We start from the raw sequence: 20,056 nt of genomic DNA, 5'->3' as shown, positions 1-20,056 counted from the left end.
TATATTTGTATTCATGTTCTTTTTATTGCATCCCTCATATGTTGTGGACTTTACAACCTGCGTGAAATAAAGTCTTGTCTTGTCTTGTTTTGCTTGGTGGTAAACATGTCATGGTAGAATGTGTAATTGTAATTAAATAATATATTGTATGATATAATTTCTGACTGCAATAAAAAAAACAGACTACCTATGCACTTTCTAAGGATCATTTTTCTTTACATTGACTTAAGCTAATGGTCGGAATTATTGTAACTACTCAGAGGTTAATAACAATTTCGTTGACATTGATCAAACCATTGACGCAATAATTATATTCTTATGAAAAGAGTGACACAACTACAATGACAAATGTGTGTACTTACAAACGTTGTTGTTGAAGAAACCGATGCAGCTCCCGGGGAAAACACACACACACACACACACACACACTTAAAGATCTTGAATTGCGTTATAAAAAAAAAAACAATTCTTCACTTTGATACATTATATATTTAACTTTAATTTTAATTACTGCTGAAAATGTTATAGTCGCTCAAATTGCATTCAGATGCATTTAAGAGACACAAAAAGTAAATATCCATTAGGGACCCGCAATGTAATTTTAGTAGAATCTCAGGAAACATACTAGTTGCATCGCAGCGTATTCGTTAGTATTGAGTCCCAAGAAGTGTGAGAGTGATAACTGTTGTTAGCAGCACCAAAATCGAAAACAAAGTCAGCAGGAACTTGTCAATTACTAGTGCTATCTCCTTCCATGTATATTCTGGAATCTTGCTTTGCTCCGTGTTTGTTGTGTCCAATTCCCTTTTCATCCCCCATGCAATGTCGACAGCATTTATGGCTGTTACTTCTGTTATGTCATTATTAGATGAGATTACGTGCTCCTTCTCTATTGGTTTGACCTTCATCTTCAGTCTGCAGCACGTGTTTCTCTTCCAGCACGAGAATTTGATCAGCACGTGATGCGTCAATCGGTTTAGCCAGACTGGGACATCATCTTCTTCGATGTTGAAATAAAGGTCAAGGACAACAATGGTTAATATGACCGTAAGGACGCTGAGGCACAGGACGATGGCCAGGTAAATCGCTGAAAGAAAGAGAGAATCGCTTATCTACTCAGTTTTATAATTCGGGATTTCATGACCCGTATAATCGAGACTGAGCACCAAACTCCCGTTCAAAGTAAACGTGCGTTACGGAAACTCAGCAGAGATCTAGAGCTATCATATGTATGAAAATACATTCCGGGAGATGCATGTTTCTAACGCAGTCATAGACTGTGAAGATTTTGAGTTTGATTTTCCTGTTCAACTCTTGTAGAATAAGGAGCAAATTTTGACACCATCTTCATCGATATTAGAAAAAGTAGTTTAATGTAATGAGGGAAGAACAATGGTTGGTCATTGTTTTCCATATCGATGGTAAAAGTATTTCAGATAACTCGACATCTGTCCCACACAGTAACACGTGTAAGATATGTCCCAATTAACAGTGGCCTCGCTCTTTTTATTACTTATTTTACCACAATTCTTTAATAAATATATCCATCTAGATCTAAAAACTTGTTCTAATCACATCCCTCACCATAAATATAGCATGGACGTACACCATTAAGGCGGTATTAGGACACACGGTACTAATTCAACTCCAATAGTAAACATATGGAAACAATATCATATTCAAAGGTCAATAACTTAAAATTTCTGGGTGCTGATGATGAGACCTATAATTCTCCATGCACATCTAACCTTGGTGCCAGCTTATGTGTGGAGAACACCATATGACCCTCGGCATTTTGTTTACTTACATGTACATGAAACACATGTTATTGATTCTGCACCAAATGAATCGGGTGCTACTTTCATAATTGAGTACTCCTGAGTCAAGCCTGTAAGAATGCTAAAATTGCATCAGTAGAAATTTGTCTGTATTTCTTTAAATTACATATAGGATAAGCTCTCAAAAGATATTTCTACTAAAATTTCTAGACTGGTTCACAGTTCTTCCATTAGTACCGTGTGTCCTATTAATGATTCACATTGTGCTTTTAGAGACGTAAAGACTTTGGAAAATAACGGAGTAAAATAGAGATCAAAACTGGAAGACTTTTGGAACAGTAAAACAGTAATCTATATATGGCTTTATTTTCCTGGATGCTTTTGCAACAGGAGAGTGTCACATATTTTGATTTCACACACACACACACACACACACACACACACACACACATATATATATATATATATATATATATATATATATATATTATATATATATATATATATATACACACACACCAAACATCCTTTGTGCATCAAAGCTCGAAAGCAATAAATTTGAGGCGGAATGTGGTCGTACATCATTGCGATATATAATTTATCCATTTTAATTTAGCTACATCCTAAAGTACGTCAGTCTACGCCATAAGGTTGGAGAAAAACTGGACGCTTCAGTCATATGACACTTAGATTGCCCAATCAAACGTTTGTGTAAACATTTTAGCAGTAAATTGGTTTTACTCGATATCTCCGAAGAAATTCGAAGTTTATCAAATGAACAAAATGTACACAAAACTGCATACACATTTTGGGGCCCGAGTGGCCGAGTGGTCTAAAACGCTCTTCGTTACGGATCACTGCCATCTCACTTCTGTCTGCGTGGGTTCGAGTCTCGGATTCAGCCTAGGTGGGTATGTGAGAAAGCATGCCAGTAGCTTCTCGAGGGTCGGTGGTTCTTTCCAGGGATTTCCCGGGTTCTTCCTCCACCATTAATACTGGCCGCCATGTATAGCCTATCGTGTGCTGAAAAATGGCGTAAAACCCTACAACAACAACAACAACAGCAAACGCAATTTTCTTTGAGTCAGCGAATAGAACGAGACTGATATGACGCAGAGATACGTCGAAGCCGTCAGGCCTGTATGTATCCATCAGCCATATCAAAAGAGTTCTTTCACGCGACTCAGAACAAACACAAATACGGTCTTGTATCTATTACATACCCCTTTTTACGCTTCCTAAATATTTTGGGCTTTACTGTATGAATGCAAATGAAATCCAAATGGGATTTATGACGTTTCAATTCACATCATTAAAAAAATATCAACGTCGGGACGTCAAAACAAAGCAATTAAGTAGTTCGAATCTGGGGGGGGGGGTGGGTGATACGCATATACACAGTAACACGTGTAAAATATGTCCCTCTTAACAGTGGCCTCGCTCTTTTTGAACCCCCTCCCCTTTATTACTTATTTTACCGAAAGTCTTTAAGAAATCAATCCATCGAGATCTAAGAACTTGTTCTTATCACATCCCTCACCATAAATATAGCGTGGACGTACAACCATTAAGGCGGTATTAATGATTCACTCGTGTGCATTTAGAGTCGGAAAGACTTTGAAAAATAACGGAGTAAAACAGAGATCACAACTGGAAGAGTTTCGGAACAGCAATCTATATTTGGCTTTATTTGATGTCAGGTCATCATTACGATATATAATTTATCTATTTTATTTTAGCTGCATCCTAAAGTACGTCAGTCTACGCCATAAGGCTGGAAAAAACTGGACGCTTTAGACAAATGACACTTAGATTGCCCAATCAAACGTTTGTGTAAACATTTTAGCAGTAAACTGGTTTTACTCGATCTCTCCGAAAAAATTCGAAGTTTATCAAATGAACAAAAGATACACAAAACTGCATACGCATTTTGGGGCCACGAGTGGTCTAAAGCGCTCTCCGTTACGGATCACTGCCATCTGACCTCTCGTGGGTCGGTGGTTCCTTCCGGGGATTTCCCGGGTTCTTCCTCCACCATTAATAATGGCCGCCATGTATAGCCTATCGTGTGCTGAAAAATCGCGTTAAACCCTACAACAACAACAGCATACGCAATTTTCTCTGAGTCAGCGAATAGAACGAGTCTGATATGGGGCAGAGATACATGGAAGCCGTCAGGCCTGTGTGTATCCATGTGACATATCAAAATAGTTCTTTCACGCGACTCAGAACAAACACAAATGCTGTCTTGTATTTATTAATACCCCTTTTTACGCTTTCTAAATATTTGGGCTTTACTGTATGAATGAAAATCAAACCCAAATGGGATTTATACCATTTCGGTTCACATCATTAAACAAATATCAACGTCGGGACGTCAAAACAAAGCAATTAAGTAGTTCGAATCTGGGGGTGTGATACGCAAATACGGACTGAACAGCTGTATCGCACGCAAGATCAAGTGTGTAAGATTAAATTTGTTTGCAGTAAATTAAAAAAGCCTGTATAGAACAAGGATTTATGTAACTTGGAACATTGTTTTAAGTATTAATAGGTTCTGAAGCCACTAAGACCTGACATCCATTAGACGTTTCAGATCGAAGCATAATAAGTCGACGTCAAAACATATGGAGTCGACGTCGAAACAAAGGGAATGAACGTAACGTCAGGACCTGAATTTAATTATATTGAGATTGCATGCCTATATTAAGCGTTATACGCTATGATTGCTCTCTTTCACATTCTTTTTTGCCACATTGGTTATATCTAAATTAACCACGTGTGCATGTATGTGTTTCTTCACACGCCCTCTCCGCTCTACTTACAAAGAACTGATGCAGATTTCGATGTTCTTGGGATGTTGTCAGAGATCAGCGACAGATACACGGCATACGCCAGTAACGCAGTCAATGACATGCCGATTCTTTCACCAGATTCCGGGGGAAGTTTAAACACCATCACGATCAGGGTCGCCATTATCACTACCGGTAAAATGGTATTCAGGATATGGAACAGAGGGCGCCTTCTCAGGGTCAGGATAAATTTTAGGTGTGAAAAACTCTGCGACTCCCTGGTAGAGGAGGTCGCTGCCCCAGACACAGATAAAAGCTCCCATTCACCTGTACAAGAAAACATTCTGCTACGATAAATTTGGAGATGCTTATGCATGGTTCTTATTGACTTGAAACTAACTCATTCGACTTCATTATCCATGTAAAATAACAGTCTCGTTTATAGGATGTCATAATTTTTTAAAATACATTTTCATAACTCGCATGACTTTAACAGCTTTCAAAGATATCAAATTCCTGTTCTGTCAACTTTACATTATTTCAAATTCTTTACTGACTAGATGGTTTCCAGAATGTGGCCTCAAACATGGATTTGCTTTATGGAAAAGCTTGGCGTATTATCTTTTTAAAATAAGGCCATTGTATCGCACTGAAGTTAATACTTATTGGAAGCGATCCGTACGAACTGTAGTTTCGGAGACTTGGCCATGGATCAATATTCGCACATGCTTTATTAAATTGAATGGAACTGAGCATGATCAGCGTTCAATGCCTATGCGTGTAAATACTTTACAAAAAAAGAAAAAGGGTTAAAAGTAGCGGAAATGATGTACCTGTGTCAGCAATCTTTAAAAAGTACTTAGTGTTGACAATTCGCGCTAATTATAAAATGTACATGTATTATTTGTTTCTGACCAATTTTATACATTACCGTTCTCGGAGAAGTAGGTTGTCTGAACAGCCTCGCTGCCCAGGACAAGAGATATTTCTCGTGAAGTGTAAGCCCACGTGCTCATCACCAGGCTGCATGTCTGTTTGTCAAGAGGATAATATGTGACGTCACAGTCGCAATGGATCTCGTAAATTCCACCAGGGGTCCATACAACATGGCCATCACTGATGATTCGCATAAAAGTGTGCTCATCACTAATTACTGACATGTCGCTTACACTGTTCAAATAAAAATAATAAAATATCAGAGACCGTTGCGTGGTAATTCAAGAGGCGTCCATACATAGCGCACGTGTCCAAGTTTCCGAAATGTTGTTCGTGACTAAAATCTACCGGGGCATGAAACAGTTTAGAAATCCCGTATTATTCTCACCTCATCTAGCGACAGACAATAATAACGGACACGTTACAATATCCATGAAAAACAACAAAATTTAGATTTACTTTTTGACTCGTCGCTCTGTAATTCTCTATTCACTTTTAAGAATGGCATAACATATACGCCACCAGACTAGTTTCGATTTTTTTGAACTACCGCCCTTTGTATACGTAACTCTTTAGCGTTCAAACAGTTTGTATCAGATACAGTTTATCTTATTCGCGTCATAAAACAGTTCGCCATATTTTCACATATTTCGACTAGATACCGTCTTGTGATATCCATGCGGATATACAACTAATCTAATCAGCACCATAAAAAACACGTATGACAAGGAGATTAGTTCAGTCCCATTGAATGGCAATAGAGCAGATTGGTTCTGATCCACAGTTGGAGTCAGACAGGAGTGCCTTCTCTCACCTATGCTGTTTAATATCTACCTGGATAGGATCGTGTCCAATGCCGTGGAAGACCATGGTGGCAGTGTTAGTGTTGGAGGAAAACAATCACCAACCTGCGCTTCGCTGATAATGTCGAAGGCTTAGCAGTAGAAGAACAAGAACTGGAAACCTTAGTGAACCTTCTCAACCACGAATCACTAAGGTAGGGGATGGAAAGCAGCGTTAAAAAGACCAAGCCAATGATAATCAACCCGAGTGGCAGGAAATAAGAGTGAATGGTCAGAAGCTGGGCACAGTGACAGGCTTCAGGTTTCAAGGTATTATAACCTTTGATGAAGGTTCAAAACATGAAGTTCATTTCAGGATTCTGCAAACAGCAACTGAGCTAGCCACGCGCTGCAAGTTGCTCATTGCATGTAGCTTGTTTCATGAACTTCATAAGAAATGAAAACTCATATAAGGTCTTCTAATTATAGCAGTAACACAATCACAGATTATAATCCTACTCAGTCTGTCGGCTACGTTCAATCTATGTGAATAGCATATATTCATAGTCATGAAACAATGCACCATACCACACCATGTTAGCACAAAATTCATCTTTAGAATCAATATCAAACCTATGTCTGCAATGAACTCACAACGTGTTCAAAATAATGCGGTTTTATACTGATCCAGTCAGATCAACAATTACTAAAATGACAACATGCGGATGCATACGGTCTAAAAGATGCACGGTCTGACGTATGCACGGTCTGGCGGAAGGCTTTAAGAAATAAATTTTATTTTTATATGTCAAATGTCACAAACAAAAGCTGCACACATTTGTTCTAGGGCACCACCAAGACGATGTAAAAAGTTTCGTTTTATCAGCAACGGAAGTCTGCTTATGAATGGATGCTGTTTAACTTGCTGCAGCTGACAATGTTTCTCCAATATATAAATTGCGCTTTCTCGTTGTTTGCATGACTATTTAATTAAGGAATTATTTATGCCGTTTTTCTATGTCGATATTTTATACATGCATTGCTATCAATTTGGTAATGAGGTTCATCTCAATTAATTCTGAGCATGTCATTCGATTTTTGTATTTGGTATTTAACTGGGCGTTTCATTCACTGTATCTGCTCCACTGAATTTTGTAAATTTTATAATATTTAGAAACTTTACTACTTAGTTACTAACATACATATTCAAATGCTATCTTTACAAAAACTCTACAAAAATGAAGGAAAAAGAAACCTGCAGCGATTTTGTCAGGCCTTTTCTTGTGATAGAAAAATTAGGTTTTCTGAAGAAGTGTTAACTTACGAATTTTCTACAATGACGGCAGGTCTCCACATGTAGTTCTCATTACTGAAGATAAAACGTATGTTGTCATATGTTGTATTGCCGTTCCAACTAAGACGGGAATCTTCCCATACCTGAAATAATAGAGGCATTAGACAACTGATCACGCGTGGTCTTAAAAATATATTAGTTCTAATTTTCTCTTCAAACTTACATGTGAGCATAGGTAAATCTATAGTTGTTTTAGAAAGCACAACACAAATCTGATAGATTAATACATACGTAGATAGACATGCGGATGGATGATTGGATAGATAGATATATATATATATATAGATATACAAACAGACAGACATATATATATAGATAGATATAGATAGATAAAAGATAGACAAGCATGCACACATGCATACATACACACACACACACACACACACACACACACACACATGTACATACATACATACATACATACATACATACATACATACATATACGAAGAATATGTGAGTAATGGAAAATATTACCATAAAAAAATATCCCGATAAAGATAGCTTCTGATCTTTAATATCCTGAAAGAAACAGAATTAAGGTCATTTATAGATTTTACGCAAACACGTCGAGACTTTACATATAAATTATAATGACTAATGAACAGAACTAAGATTATAGATTCGGTGAAACTTAAAATATTCTGTTGCTTTGATACATAATAATATATATTTTCATTAAGCCACACATGTTTTCAGCGAACTATCAAATTTGTTCTAATTAAAAATCAAATCATATAAGAACAAAGCAATATAACACTGAATGCTGCGTCGCAGTAATGGTCAAATGCATGCAAAATATATCAATATATAAAAAACAAACATATATATCCCAACTGTATAAAAATGTGACCTGTACAATGTACATACAGCACAACCAATATATATATATATATATATATATATATATATATATATATATATATATATATATATATATATATATATATATATATATATATATATATATATATATATATATATATATATATATATATATATATATATATGTGTGTGTGTGTGTGTGTGTGTGTGTGTGTGTGTGTGTGTGTAAAGTGTCGAATTTATAATAAGCATTGAACCATAAAGTTGAATACATATTGAGCTGTACAATTAATCACATTTAAGCCAGAAAAGTCTTTGTGATGGGTCACTTCGATCTTTCTTCTAACGCCCCCATGTCTGTGGTACATTTGAAAGGCCAGCATCTACGACTCATTGAGATTTGACCGGGGTATTGCAATGCTGTCCTGAGAAAGTAAACATTTGAGCTACAAACCTTAACCGCTTGACAGGTACCCATGTCAAATAGACATTTACAAAGGCAAGTTGAAGGTCAACGTAGTCTAGAGATTCAGGGCTCTCTAAAATGTGACGAAAAAATGATTATCTTGGGAAAAATTTTAGCACCTCTGCGTACGAATGGGCAGAGTAAATTAAGGCGTACACTTTGTAGGTAATGTGAATTTAAAGTGACGACTTTGTCGAAATTCTTTAGTCCGAAAATTCCTGACAGAGGGTAAATATTACGCCGATGAAGCCCAAAAAAGAATAGTGCCTACCTCGTTAAACAAGAAAAGGGGACCAGGTGGCTGTCTTGTAAGAAAATGCATATTTAGTGCTGGGATTTTTGATTGTTTGTTTTTTGCAAATGTGTTTGATATTACTAGGATCCATATTATATACCGTTTATTCAATTTCGTAGAAATATGTTGATGCTAGAATTGTTATGCAATTTCTCTCTTTACTTTTACAGTTACTGATTCATTGATAGAGTTGACGGGTTGTGTGCGATCCAAATTTTCATATGTGTAGGATTTCATAGGTTTATATGAAATAATTTATTTTGTCTGTTAGGAGAAAACTGATTATCTTGAGTTAACGATAATTAGATATTTATATCTGATTTTGTAATGTTTGAATGCTCTTGTAGGTTAAGGATTGCTGTGATCCAGAATTTTGTGAATTGTATGCAACAGTAATCGAGCATGTGGTAGCGTATGTAAAGAGATACGGTAATGTTAGATACACCGCTGACGTGTTAATTTATGGTCGGTCGCTATGAAGCGAGAGTGACGATCTACCGAATTAGGTCAGAATTTATGCAGTATTTGGATAGCTAGTTATGCTTCTGAGTAACGTAAGTGAGGGAATTTTATGTAAATATAAAAAGTGATCCGTATATTATGGGATAATTTTGTCTTTTAAGGAAACAACCTTCTGGAAGAGACAGGATAGTCAAAAGACGGAAGTCCGGAAAGAGATGACTTGTTCATAACATAAGACTAGGAAGTCCAGGAAGAGATGAAGCATTCAGAATAGGAAGACTAGAGAATAGGAAGATGTGATACAACACAAATCTGATAGGAAGGTGATTCAATCAGTCATGGACATTGAACACTTTTCACCACTCGTTATTCTGATGAAATAAATCCAAACTAGACACTGCTATATAAATTCTGTTGACATAACTTAGACTGAATTGGGGTTGCCGCTGTTAAATATAGTCTTGTTCAGTTCTCTGTTGATGTTCTATCTATCCACTCACACAGAGCCATACAATCGAGGGAGGTCATCCCTAACATTTATATATACATACATATATATATATATATATATATATATATATATATATATATATATATATATATATATATATATATATATATATATATATATATATATATATATATATATATATATATACGCAATTCTTGTTCCAATTCTTGTTCCAATGACAACTTTGTTTTACAGGAAACGTGTGCATAAACGTGTGCATAAAAATCACATCTATATGAAGACATCTAAATACAACCTGTCTAATATGGACAAAGAAAATACTGTATGTTCCTTTTAACTGTGTGTAAATAACTTTGTACCATGTAGGAAAACGGAAAACGTATCTTTTGTAAACATCTGCTCACTCTAAGATTTCGAAACAACTGTGTATCTTTTGTATAAAAAAGAACTGATTACTATAAAATGTGGATGTACCAGTGTAACTTTTGTGCACACCTGATCCCTGTAAAAAAGTGATGTATTTGTGTATCTGTGTGAGCACTTGGTCACTGTAAAATGTGGCTGTACTTGAATATCTGTGTGAGCACTTGGTCACGGTAAAATGTGGATGTACTTGTGTATCTGTGTGAGCACCTAATCCTTGTAAAATGTGGATGTACTTGCGTATCTATATGAGCACCTGATCCCTGTAAAATGTGGATGTACTTGTGTATCTGTGTGAGCACTTGGTCACTGTAACATGTGGATGTACTTGTGTATCTGTGTGAGAACTTGGTCAATCTAAAATGTGGATGTACTTGTGTATCTGTGTTAGCACTTGGTCATTGTAAATGTGGATGTACTTGTGTATCTGTGTGAGCGCTTGGTCACGGTAAGATGTAGATGTACTTGTGTATCTGTGTGAGCACCTGATCCTTGTAAAATGTGGATGTACTTGTGTATCTGTGTGAGCACCTGATCCTAGTAAAATGTGGATGTATTTGTGTATCTGTGTGAGCACTTGGTCACTGTAAAATGTAGATGTACTTGTGCATCTGTGTGAGAACTTGGTCACGGTAAAATGTGGATGTACTTGTATATCTGTGTGAGCACCTGATCCTTGTAAAGTGTGGATGTACTTGTGTATCTGTGTGAACACTTGGTCACGGTAAAATGTGGATGTACTTGTGCATCTGTGTGAGCACTTGGTCACTATAAAATGTGGATGTACTTGTGTATCTGTATGAGAACTTCGTCACTGTAAAATGTGGATATACCTGTGTATCTTTGTGAGCACTTGGTCACGGTAAAATGTGGATGTACTTGTGTATCCTTGTGAGCACCTGATCCCTGTAAAATGTGGATGTACTTGTGTATCTGTGTGAGCACTTGGTCACTGTAAAATGTGGATGTACTTGTGTATCTGTGTGAGTACTTGGTTACTGTGAAATGTGGATGTACTTGTGTATCTGTGTGAGCACTTGGTCACGGTAAAATGTGGATATACTTGTGTATCTGTGTGAGCACCTGATCCTTGTAAAATGTTGATGTACTTGTGTATCTGTGTGACCTTCTGATCCTTGTAAAATGTGGATGTACTTGTGTATCTGTGTGAGCACTTCGTCACGGTAAAATGTGGATATACTTGTGTATCTGTGTGAGCACTTGGTCACGGTAAAATGTGGATGTACTTGTGTATCTGTGTGACCTTCTGATCCTTGTAAAATGTGGATGTACTTGTGTATCTGTGTGAGCACTTCGTCACGGTAAAATGTGGATATACTTGTGTATCTGTGTGAGCACTTGGTCACGGTAAAATGTGGATGTACTTGTGTATCTGTGTGACCTTCTGATCCTTGTAAAATGTGGATGTACTTGTGTATCTGTGTCAGCACCTGATCCTTATAAAATGTGGGTGTATTTGTGTAACTGTGTGAGCACCTGATCCCTGTAAAATGTGGATGTACATATGTATCTGTGTGAGCACTTGGTCACGGTAAAATGTGGATATACTTGTGTATCTGTGTGAGCACCTGATCCTTGTAAAATGTGGATGTACTTGTGTATCTGTGTGAGCACTTGGTCACGGTAAAATGTGGATGTACTTGTGTATCTGTGTGACCTTCTGATCCTTGTAAAATGTGAATGTACTTGTGTATCTGTGTGAGCACCTGATCCTTATAAAATGTGGGTGTATTTGTGTAACTGTGTGAGCACCTGATCCCTGTAAAATATGGATGTACATATGTATCTGTGTGAGCACTTGGTCACTGTAAAATGTGGATGTATTTGTGTATCTGTGTGAGTACTTGGTTACTGTAAAATGTGGATGTCCTTGTTTATCTTTGTGAGCTCTTGGTCACTGTAAAATGTGGATGTACTTGAGTATCTGTGTGAACACTTGGTCACTGTAAAATGTGGATGAACTTGTGTATCTGTGTGAGCACTTGGTCACTGTAAAATGTGGATGTACTTGTGTATCTGTGTGAGAACTTGGTCACGGTAAAATGTGGATGTACTTGTGTATCTGTGTGTGCATTTGGTCACGGTAAAATGTGGATGTACTTGTGTATCTGTGTGAGAACTTGGTCACGGTAAAATGTGGATGTACTTGTGTATCTGTGTGTGCATTTGGTCACGGTAAAATGTGGATGTACTTGTGTATCTTTTGTGAGCACCTGATCAATCATCCACATTGTTATTGTGATTATTATATTACCATAAATCTGACAATAGATACAAATCTTAATTTTGAAAAGTATAAAACCATTGGGAATTGGAGGAGTTTATACGCTGATACAGATATACAGCTTCATTTCGACATTCTTAAGGCTCTTCCGTCTATGTTCAGTTAGTAAATTCGGTTATAAAACATTTTTTAACAATGTGACATGAAATAACTTGCACGAAAATGCCTTAAACGTATTGTTCATAACTGAAATTGGCGTAATCTTCATTGTTCATAAATTGTGTTAGGAATATAAAAAAAATACGTCCAACAAACAGAACACACAGACAGACAGACGAATACTGTACTCACCAGACTGTTGATGGTTAGAAGACTGAGAGAAACCATAACATTCACGGTCTGATTCGGTCTTTGTAATAAATCATAGTCAGTAAACAGATTGTTTCGTAGCTGCGTCTCCAGAGTGGTGGTGTAAGGGCTAGGGCCTAATAATAATAATAAGTAAATTAATGATTGTGACCTTGAACATAAGGTATAAAGTAGGTTTGTTATTCAGTAACTTATCTTTGCTTTATAACACCAAATGCCAGGTATGGCTTCAGTCCATCGATATGTATTGCAACTTTAAGCAAATTAATTATTTTGACCAAACTCTCAACGCATATCTGATATGAATAGACAACATTATTTTTTTTTATTATTAGTAGTAGAATATAACAACGATGCGCACTCTTGTATAGTTTTGACTCCATGTGCAAGTAAACAAGTGGCAACGTATATAGTAATATCTGAAACGTTCTAATAGATGATTTATTACATCTGCTGTGGATCCCATTTTAATATTATCACAAAACACACATCTACTTTATATATAAACACCGCTTTAGATCGCGTCTAAATATTTTCGTAAAAAAATAACATATGCTTTACAAATGAACAATGCATTCTATCTAAATATTATCAGAAAAATACATATATTATACTTATAAATACGGCTATAGGTCTCGACTCAATTATTCATAATATAATGCATTTACTTTTACCTAAAGGCACTGCTATGTTTCAAATGTTGTGAATTTCTTCTTTTGAAGTTAATTACAATGATAAACTGGGAATGTTCTTCCAATATATCTCATTAGTTCAAACAAAACTCTCTCTCTCTCTCTCTCTCTCTCTCTCTCTCTCTCTCTATATATATATATATATATATATATATATATATATATATATATATATATATCCAAGATAGCGACAGCTGCTAATTAATGTGCGAATTTATATACAATGAAAGCTTTTCCTTTGAAATTAAGGTGAATATAATAACATATAAGTTGCAAGTGTATTTTTTATTTTCAAAAAAATGTAATCGGTGACAACTATTCGAATTTAGGAGATCTGATATAGTAGATTACCTCCTCATGTTTCTCGTACAGACGCTAAATGGAAGATACTAAAAGTCAAGAGAGTTAGGAGACTCCATATATTTCTACATTTTATTGTGACTGTGTGTCTATGTGCTATTAGGATCTTTAACATAGCTTCAACTACTTTTCAAACATATCGCCACGACGTTTGCGGTGTGGCAGTTTATAGTGATGTGTAGCACTGGAGCATTATGCCCCAGACATATGGCATTATGTCCCACCTAGTTTTACATTATCTTGACACCAGCCGACCAGTCCTAACATTAACCTCTGAATGCTGAGCGCCTAGCGAGGCTGTTGCTAAGTCTTGGGCATGACTCGCCTGGGGTTCAAAACCCCGACCTCTCATATCCGAGGCGGACGCATTAACCACTTAGGCCACGATAAACGGTTGGAGAATCCAAGCATTTTCTACGTTTTCTTTTTATCGAAAAGCATCACAGACTTTTATTCCTGGTCCATTTCAATACATTAGATAAAGTGAACTTTCAAACATATTTCAGTACATGGTTTTCTGAAACGTCAAAGTTACATTTTCCTAAAATATAAAAATTCTTTATAGTGATTCTGTCTTTCATAGTTTACAAGAGTAATGACCCATTTTAACATTTGGAACTGAAAACAACTGCAATGATTTTAGGATTATTATTGTGAATTCGACAGGAATTACTCTATACCGTCTCTTTAATGAATACCATTGTGAATTCGACAGCAATTATTCAATACCGTCTCTTTCATGAATACCATTGTGAATTCGACAGCAATTACTCTATACCGTCTCTTTCATGAATACCATTGTGAATTCGACAGCAATTATTGTATACCGTCTCTTTTAGGAATATCATTGGGAATTCAACAGGAATTACTCTATATCGTCTCTTTTAGGAATATCATTGTGATTTCAACAGGAATTACTCTATATCGTCTCTTTTAGGAATATCATTGTGATGTCAACAGGAATTACTCTATATCGTCTCTTTTAGGAATATCATTGTGAATTTAATAGGAATTACTCTATACCGTCTCTTTTAGGAATATCATTGTGAATTTAATAGGAATTACTCTATACCGTCCTATACCGTCTCTTTTAGGAATATCATTGTGAATTCAACAGGAATTACTCTATACCGTCTCTTATATGAATATCATTGTGAATTCGACAGGAATTACTCTATACCGTCTCTTTTAGGAATATCATTGTGATTTCAACAGGAATTACTCTATACCGTCTCTTGGGATAAGATGCTCTGCCCATCATATACTACGTTGTTTCTTCTTCATGACATTTCAGCAGTATACATTTTTTTAAAATGTGATTCATCAAACAAGTTCGCTATTCAAATGCTGTATACGTTCTAACATTCAATAAGGAATACAATCATGTACCACTTCCACACGCAGAAGTTTAAGATGTTAATGCAATTCAATTAGTTTGTTGTACTTCCAGTTGCACGAACATTTTCTATTTTAAAAAAAATTAAAAATTTCTCGCGAGGTTCCAGTAAGAAACACAATTTTACATTCAGCTTTAAGACAAAAAATGCTCGGATATTTCCGTGAATTAATTTCTTGATTTTAATCTTGATACTGAACACCTTGGGTGTAATTAAACGTATCCTAATTGTCCCTTATCAACCAAATTTTCTCTTTGAAGTTCGTATGAGGCACACATTATTTAAACCTATCGATTATTTACCACCACGAAGATCATATGTTTGAATCATGTCAGTACTAGGTAAATAAATTTTATTTTATGACGACAGCGCACGTAAACAAACTGGATATACACCCTTTGTTCCCTCTGTGTGTTGATGAAAGGTTCTTTCCTTTACATTTTTGAATTGTTAATCGATTAAGGATCTTTCCTGTTTAATCAAGCAAATTTGAAACGAGGAAAAGATCTCGTTTTCAAAAGGATCAAGTATTTGTACTAATGAAATGGTTGTGAAGAACGAAATTGTTTTAATGAATACTTGTCAGTTCAATCGATGTATATATATATATATATATATATATATATATATATATATATATATATATATATATATATATGTTTTTATAATAATTCCATTTTTTATAAATAAAACGGATTTTCTGCAATACGATTGGCTGTAAACGGTCACATGACAATGATCTGAAGGTTTTTATCGTATCGATAAATTCTGGGACTACTTTGGGTTTTTGTACTTTTGCAGTATAAATCAACATTGCAGACAAGTCATTGTGAAGCGATCGCTTCATCTTTTAAACTTTTTTATTCAGCAAATAAATATAAATTATACTCTTTTTATACTTTTTCAAATATTCTTTGATTGAAATGCATAGTTTGCAACTTGGCGTTCGTCTGCTACATAGTCGCACAAAATGGCCGATTACGCTGATATTTCACTGCAATTTTCTGCAGAGTTTTATTTTACTATTAGATGACAATGAGTTAAAATAAATAATAGCAGCGATGGAAGCAGATTAAGATGGATTTGACGATAAAGCGATGGATGTTACAAATGCTGAAAATGAAACAGAACAACAGAGACTGATAAATTCCCTCAAACTGCACCCCATGCCCTCAGTCACCCATGCCATACACAATAACAACACTGACAGCACGTTGAAATGGGCCAGTCAATTTTGAGAACGCTGAGGGATATAACACGAGATTCGATAAATTATTTGAGGACTTACAAAAGCTATTGAAATAAATCAATACTCAGAGGCTACTAAACGAAACACAAAATGGGCCATTGGCGTTTTCAGTGGTAATGTTTTATATTTTTTTTATTTTAATTTTGTTTGCTTATTTAAAAATGGTGTGTGGGTGTTGGTGGTATGGTGAATATGATCACTTACACAAAAATACAAACAAATATTTATTCCACCATTATTCAAAGACTGAATCAAGTTTTTAAATGGTAAAACTACCATCTCCACCAGTGTGACCTAACACCATTGAAAACTGTATCTAATAATCCATAAAAGTGATTGTTTTGCTAATTTAAATCAGTTTGGATGTGTAGTCATCAATTCCTTCCAGCACTCAACCATGCAACCACACAAAACATATGGCCGGTTTTGCGAGGAACTCTACGTTTAACAACTGCACATTTAATTTCACATATATATTTGAGTTTTGTGAAGTATTAACGCTGATAAAAAAGATTTAAAATTTTATTCCTGTATATATATGAAAATGAATGTGCTGACACCATGGGTAGCCATTGTCTATGATGCAAAGTATGAAGTTGCCGAATAAACGTAACTGTGGCAGTAGTTACATTTCATTTGATATTAGATCACTGAACAGGTCTTCACAAGTATAAACGCTGTTGAGAATGATATAAAATGTTATTCCGGTATAAATTTTATTTAACTGTTACCTTTATGTTAGTAAGGGATATCATCATCTTGTTCATATGTCCATGTTGTTCAATGATAAAATCCAATACGATTTAAGTTTTGATTGGAAATTCAATTTAGCACACTAGTTCATCCCGTATCAGTTGTTATTATATAAGGTCATGGTCATCTGACGTAGCAGATGGGACGGACTAAAATTGAACAAGACTGTTGTAAATAAACTCATTGTGTTGAAACCATCGGTAGCCATTGTCTAATACGTAAAGTATAACGTTTCTGAATAACCGTAAATGTGACAGTAGTCAATACGCGTTACTTAAATTGGAAAGCATTGTTGATGGAATAAGTTGATTTGATGAAAGAAAGGACGAAATTTGAATAGTAAGGATTAAATGATGATGGTTGGGTATTTATCGATGTGGAAATTTTACCTAATCACTCACAACATTAACATAAAGTCCTTCCTTCGCACTTTATCGTAATGTTGTGAGTGATTAGGTAAAATTTCCACATCGATAAATACCCAACCATCATCGTTTAAGCCTATATTGACAACTAATCAGTAAAATACATGTACGTTCCCCCATCAACGGAGAAATAAACGTTTATCTCCGTTTCCCCCCTTATATATAATTAAAGTGACATAATTGTTCATTGAAGTCCTTCGCGGTATTCGTCATGTTCTGAGGCAAAATGTCATCCAAAAGTTTGAAGAAAACCATCCATCGTACAGATGTTAGGGATGAAGGGTAACGTTATTATTATTATCTGCTGTATGTAAACTTCAGCCTAATCAATCACAGAGATTGAAATGACTGTTCCCAGTCTGTATCTGAGAATAATTTAGACAAAAACTTCTTGTAATTCTAAGCCTTTCCTGTAATGATCATGTATAACGTATGTGATTTTTTTCTCCCTCAGTATTATTTACTCATTGATCTACCGCAGATTCAATAAATTATACTCCTAAATCAATATTCATTCGAACGAGATAAGACTCACGCTATCTGTTGCCACTTGTTTACTGCGTGCTAATATTATCAATATTTGTTAATCAAATCTAGGCAAGTGGGTGCAACATTCGTTACAAAATAATAATAATAATAATAATAATAATAATAATAATAATAATTATTATTATTATTACTATTATTATTACTATTATTATCATGTTTTCGTGCTCCTATTTGACATTGTTATTTACGTTATTGACGTTGAGATCAGTAGTTGGCCCTAATATCCTTTTGCAGTTTCTGTTAACGAGTTGTAGCTCTATCGTAGAAAGAAATATTTATTAGAAATAAAGACTTGCTAACCCACGTATTGTCATAGTTGGCAGAAACGTTTGATATAATTTGTCATTTCACGGTCTCAGTTATCGATTGTAGATACTAGCGTGAAAAAATGAGAATTTTTATTAAAAAATAAGATAGAAGAGCGACTGTTCGCAAGCTGTTGTGTATAAAATTGTCTTTTATAATACTACGCAATTTTTACTTTATAAAATTAATTTTCTGATTCTTTGCTTACTCTTTTCTTAAATTCAACACTTGTTTTCTCCTGCTGAAAATATGTTTCAAAATATAATTTTAACTATTGAAAACATAAATTTTGAATTATATATATATATATATATATATATATATATATATATATATATATATATATATATATATATATATATATATATATATATATAAGATTTTACGACATATAAACTAATTTTAGCATGTTATTAAATTAGCATAATTGAAAAGAAATCAGTTCTAGTAGTACTATTAGTATCAGTAACAAAAATAAGTATATCAGAACCCTAGCAGCAGTATAAGGTACTGAAGTAAATGTATGCTTCAAACGTATTTTAGAGGCATGAACAAAGCTATAAATTTCATAATCCGATAGGATAAAGTACGTTAACTCGGTATCGGAGTTTATAAGAGTAAGGAAAATATGGCTATATTTAAGAAGATTTTCAAAAGTTCCACTGATCTATCTTCATTCTTGGAAAGTTAGCCAAATGTCAGTGACAGGTGTGGTTGCTACAGAAGTGACACCACACCTGTCTTCCAAAATATCTTAAAATATAATGATGAATTAATTAGTCTTGGTTGAAATCGTTGTCGCATCTTCCCATATAAATATGCATTCAAAAAACTTCACATTTTGTGTCAAGAAATATTTAAAGCCACAAAATTAAGTTGTGATATTCTCCATTTTTCTATATTTGAATACTACATGCATTTGGTAAAATTAACAAACTGATTACACTCAAATGTCATTCAAACGTGAAAATGTTACGAGTCCCCGTTTACCGCCGACCAATAGTATGACATGCTAGTTTGTGTCGTTGCATAACTGAAATAACATTGAACGCATGTGAAAGTAATAAGATCTGACAACCCTACACCTAGTTGGCTATCCTATTTTTATATCTGTATATTCAAACAGT

At 35.0% G+C, this 20,056-nt stretch overlaps 1 protein-coding gene across 1 annotated transcript; it reads right to left on the bottom strand.

Moving 5' to 3' along the window:
- Positions 1–226: 226 nt before the first annotated feature.
- On the bottom strand, positions 227–17,765 carry LOC149790338 (acetylcholine receptor subunit beta-like). The gene is made up of 7 exons (XM_089973451.1): positions 17,628–17,765; positions 13,181–13,314; positions 8,119–8,163; positions 7,613–7,725; positions 5,502–5,740; positions 4,604–4,897; positions 227–1,087 (listed from the first exon to the last, which is right to left on the bottom strand). Exons 2-7 carry the CDS (start codon positions 13,214–13,216, stop codon positions 648–650), a joined length of 1,167 nt encoding a protein of 388 aa, XP_089829577.1. The 5' UTR covers positions 13,217–13,314; positions 17,628–17,765; the 3' UTR covers positions 227–647.
- Positions 17,766–20,056: the final 2,291 nt, after the last annotated feature.

This window comes from Sinohyriopsis cumingii, chromosome 10, assembly GCF_028554795.1.
Source record: "Sinohyriopsis cumingii isolate HCF-2022 chromosome 10, ASM2855479v2, whole genome shotgun sequence".
In the NCBI taxonomy this organism is placed as follows: Eukaryota; Metazoa; Mollusca; class Bivalvia; order Unionida; family Unionidae; genus Sinohyriopsis; species Sinohyriopsis cumingii.
Note: the sequence above shows the minus strand (reverse complement) of the source record. Positions and strands in the feature narration are given on the sequence as shown.

Excerpts from the sequence above, each read along its gene's own strand:
- LOC149790338 (XM_089973451.1), bottom strand. The coding sequence starts at position 13,216 with ATGGTTTCTCTCAGTCTTCTAACCATCAACAGTCTG. Across the intron at positions 8,164-13,180 it reads TTCTAACCATCAACAGTCTG|GATATTAAAGATCAGAAGCT; the intron begins GTGAGTACAGTA and ends TGTTTCTTTCAG. Across the intron at positions 7,726-8,118 it reads TATCGGGATATTTTTTTATG|GTATGGGAAGATTCCCGTCT; the intron begins GTAATATTTTCC and ends CTATTATTTCAG.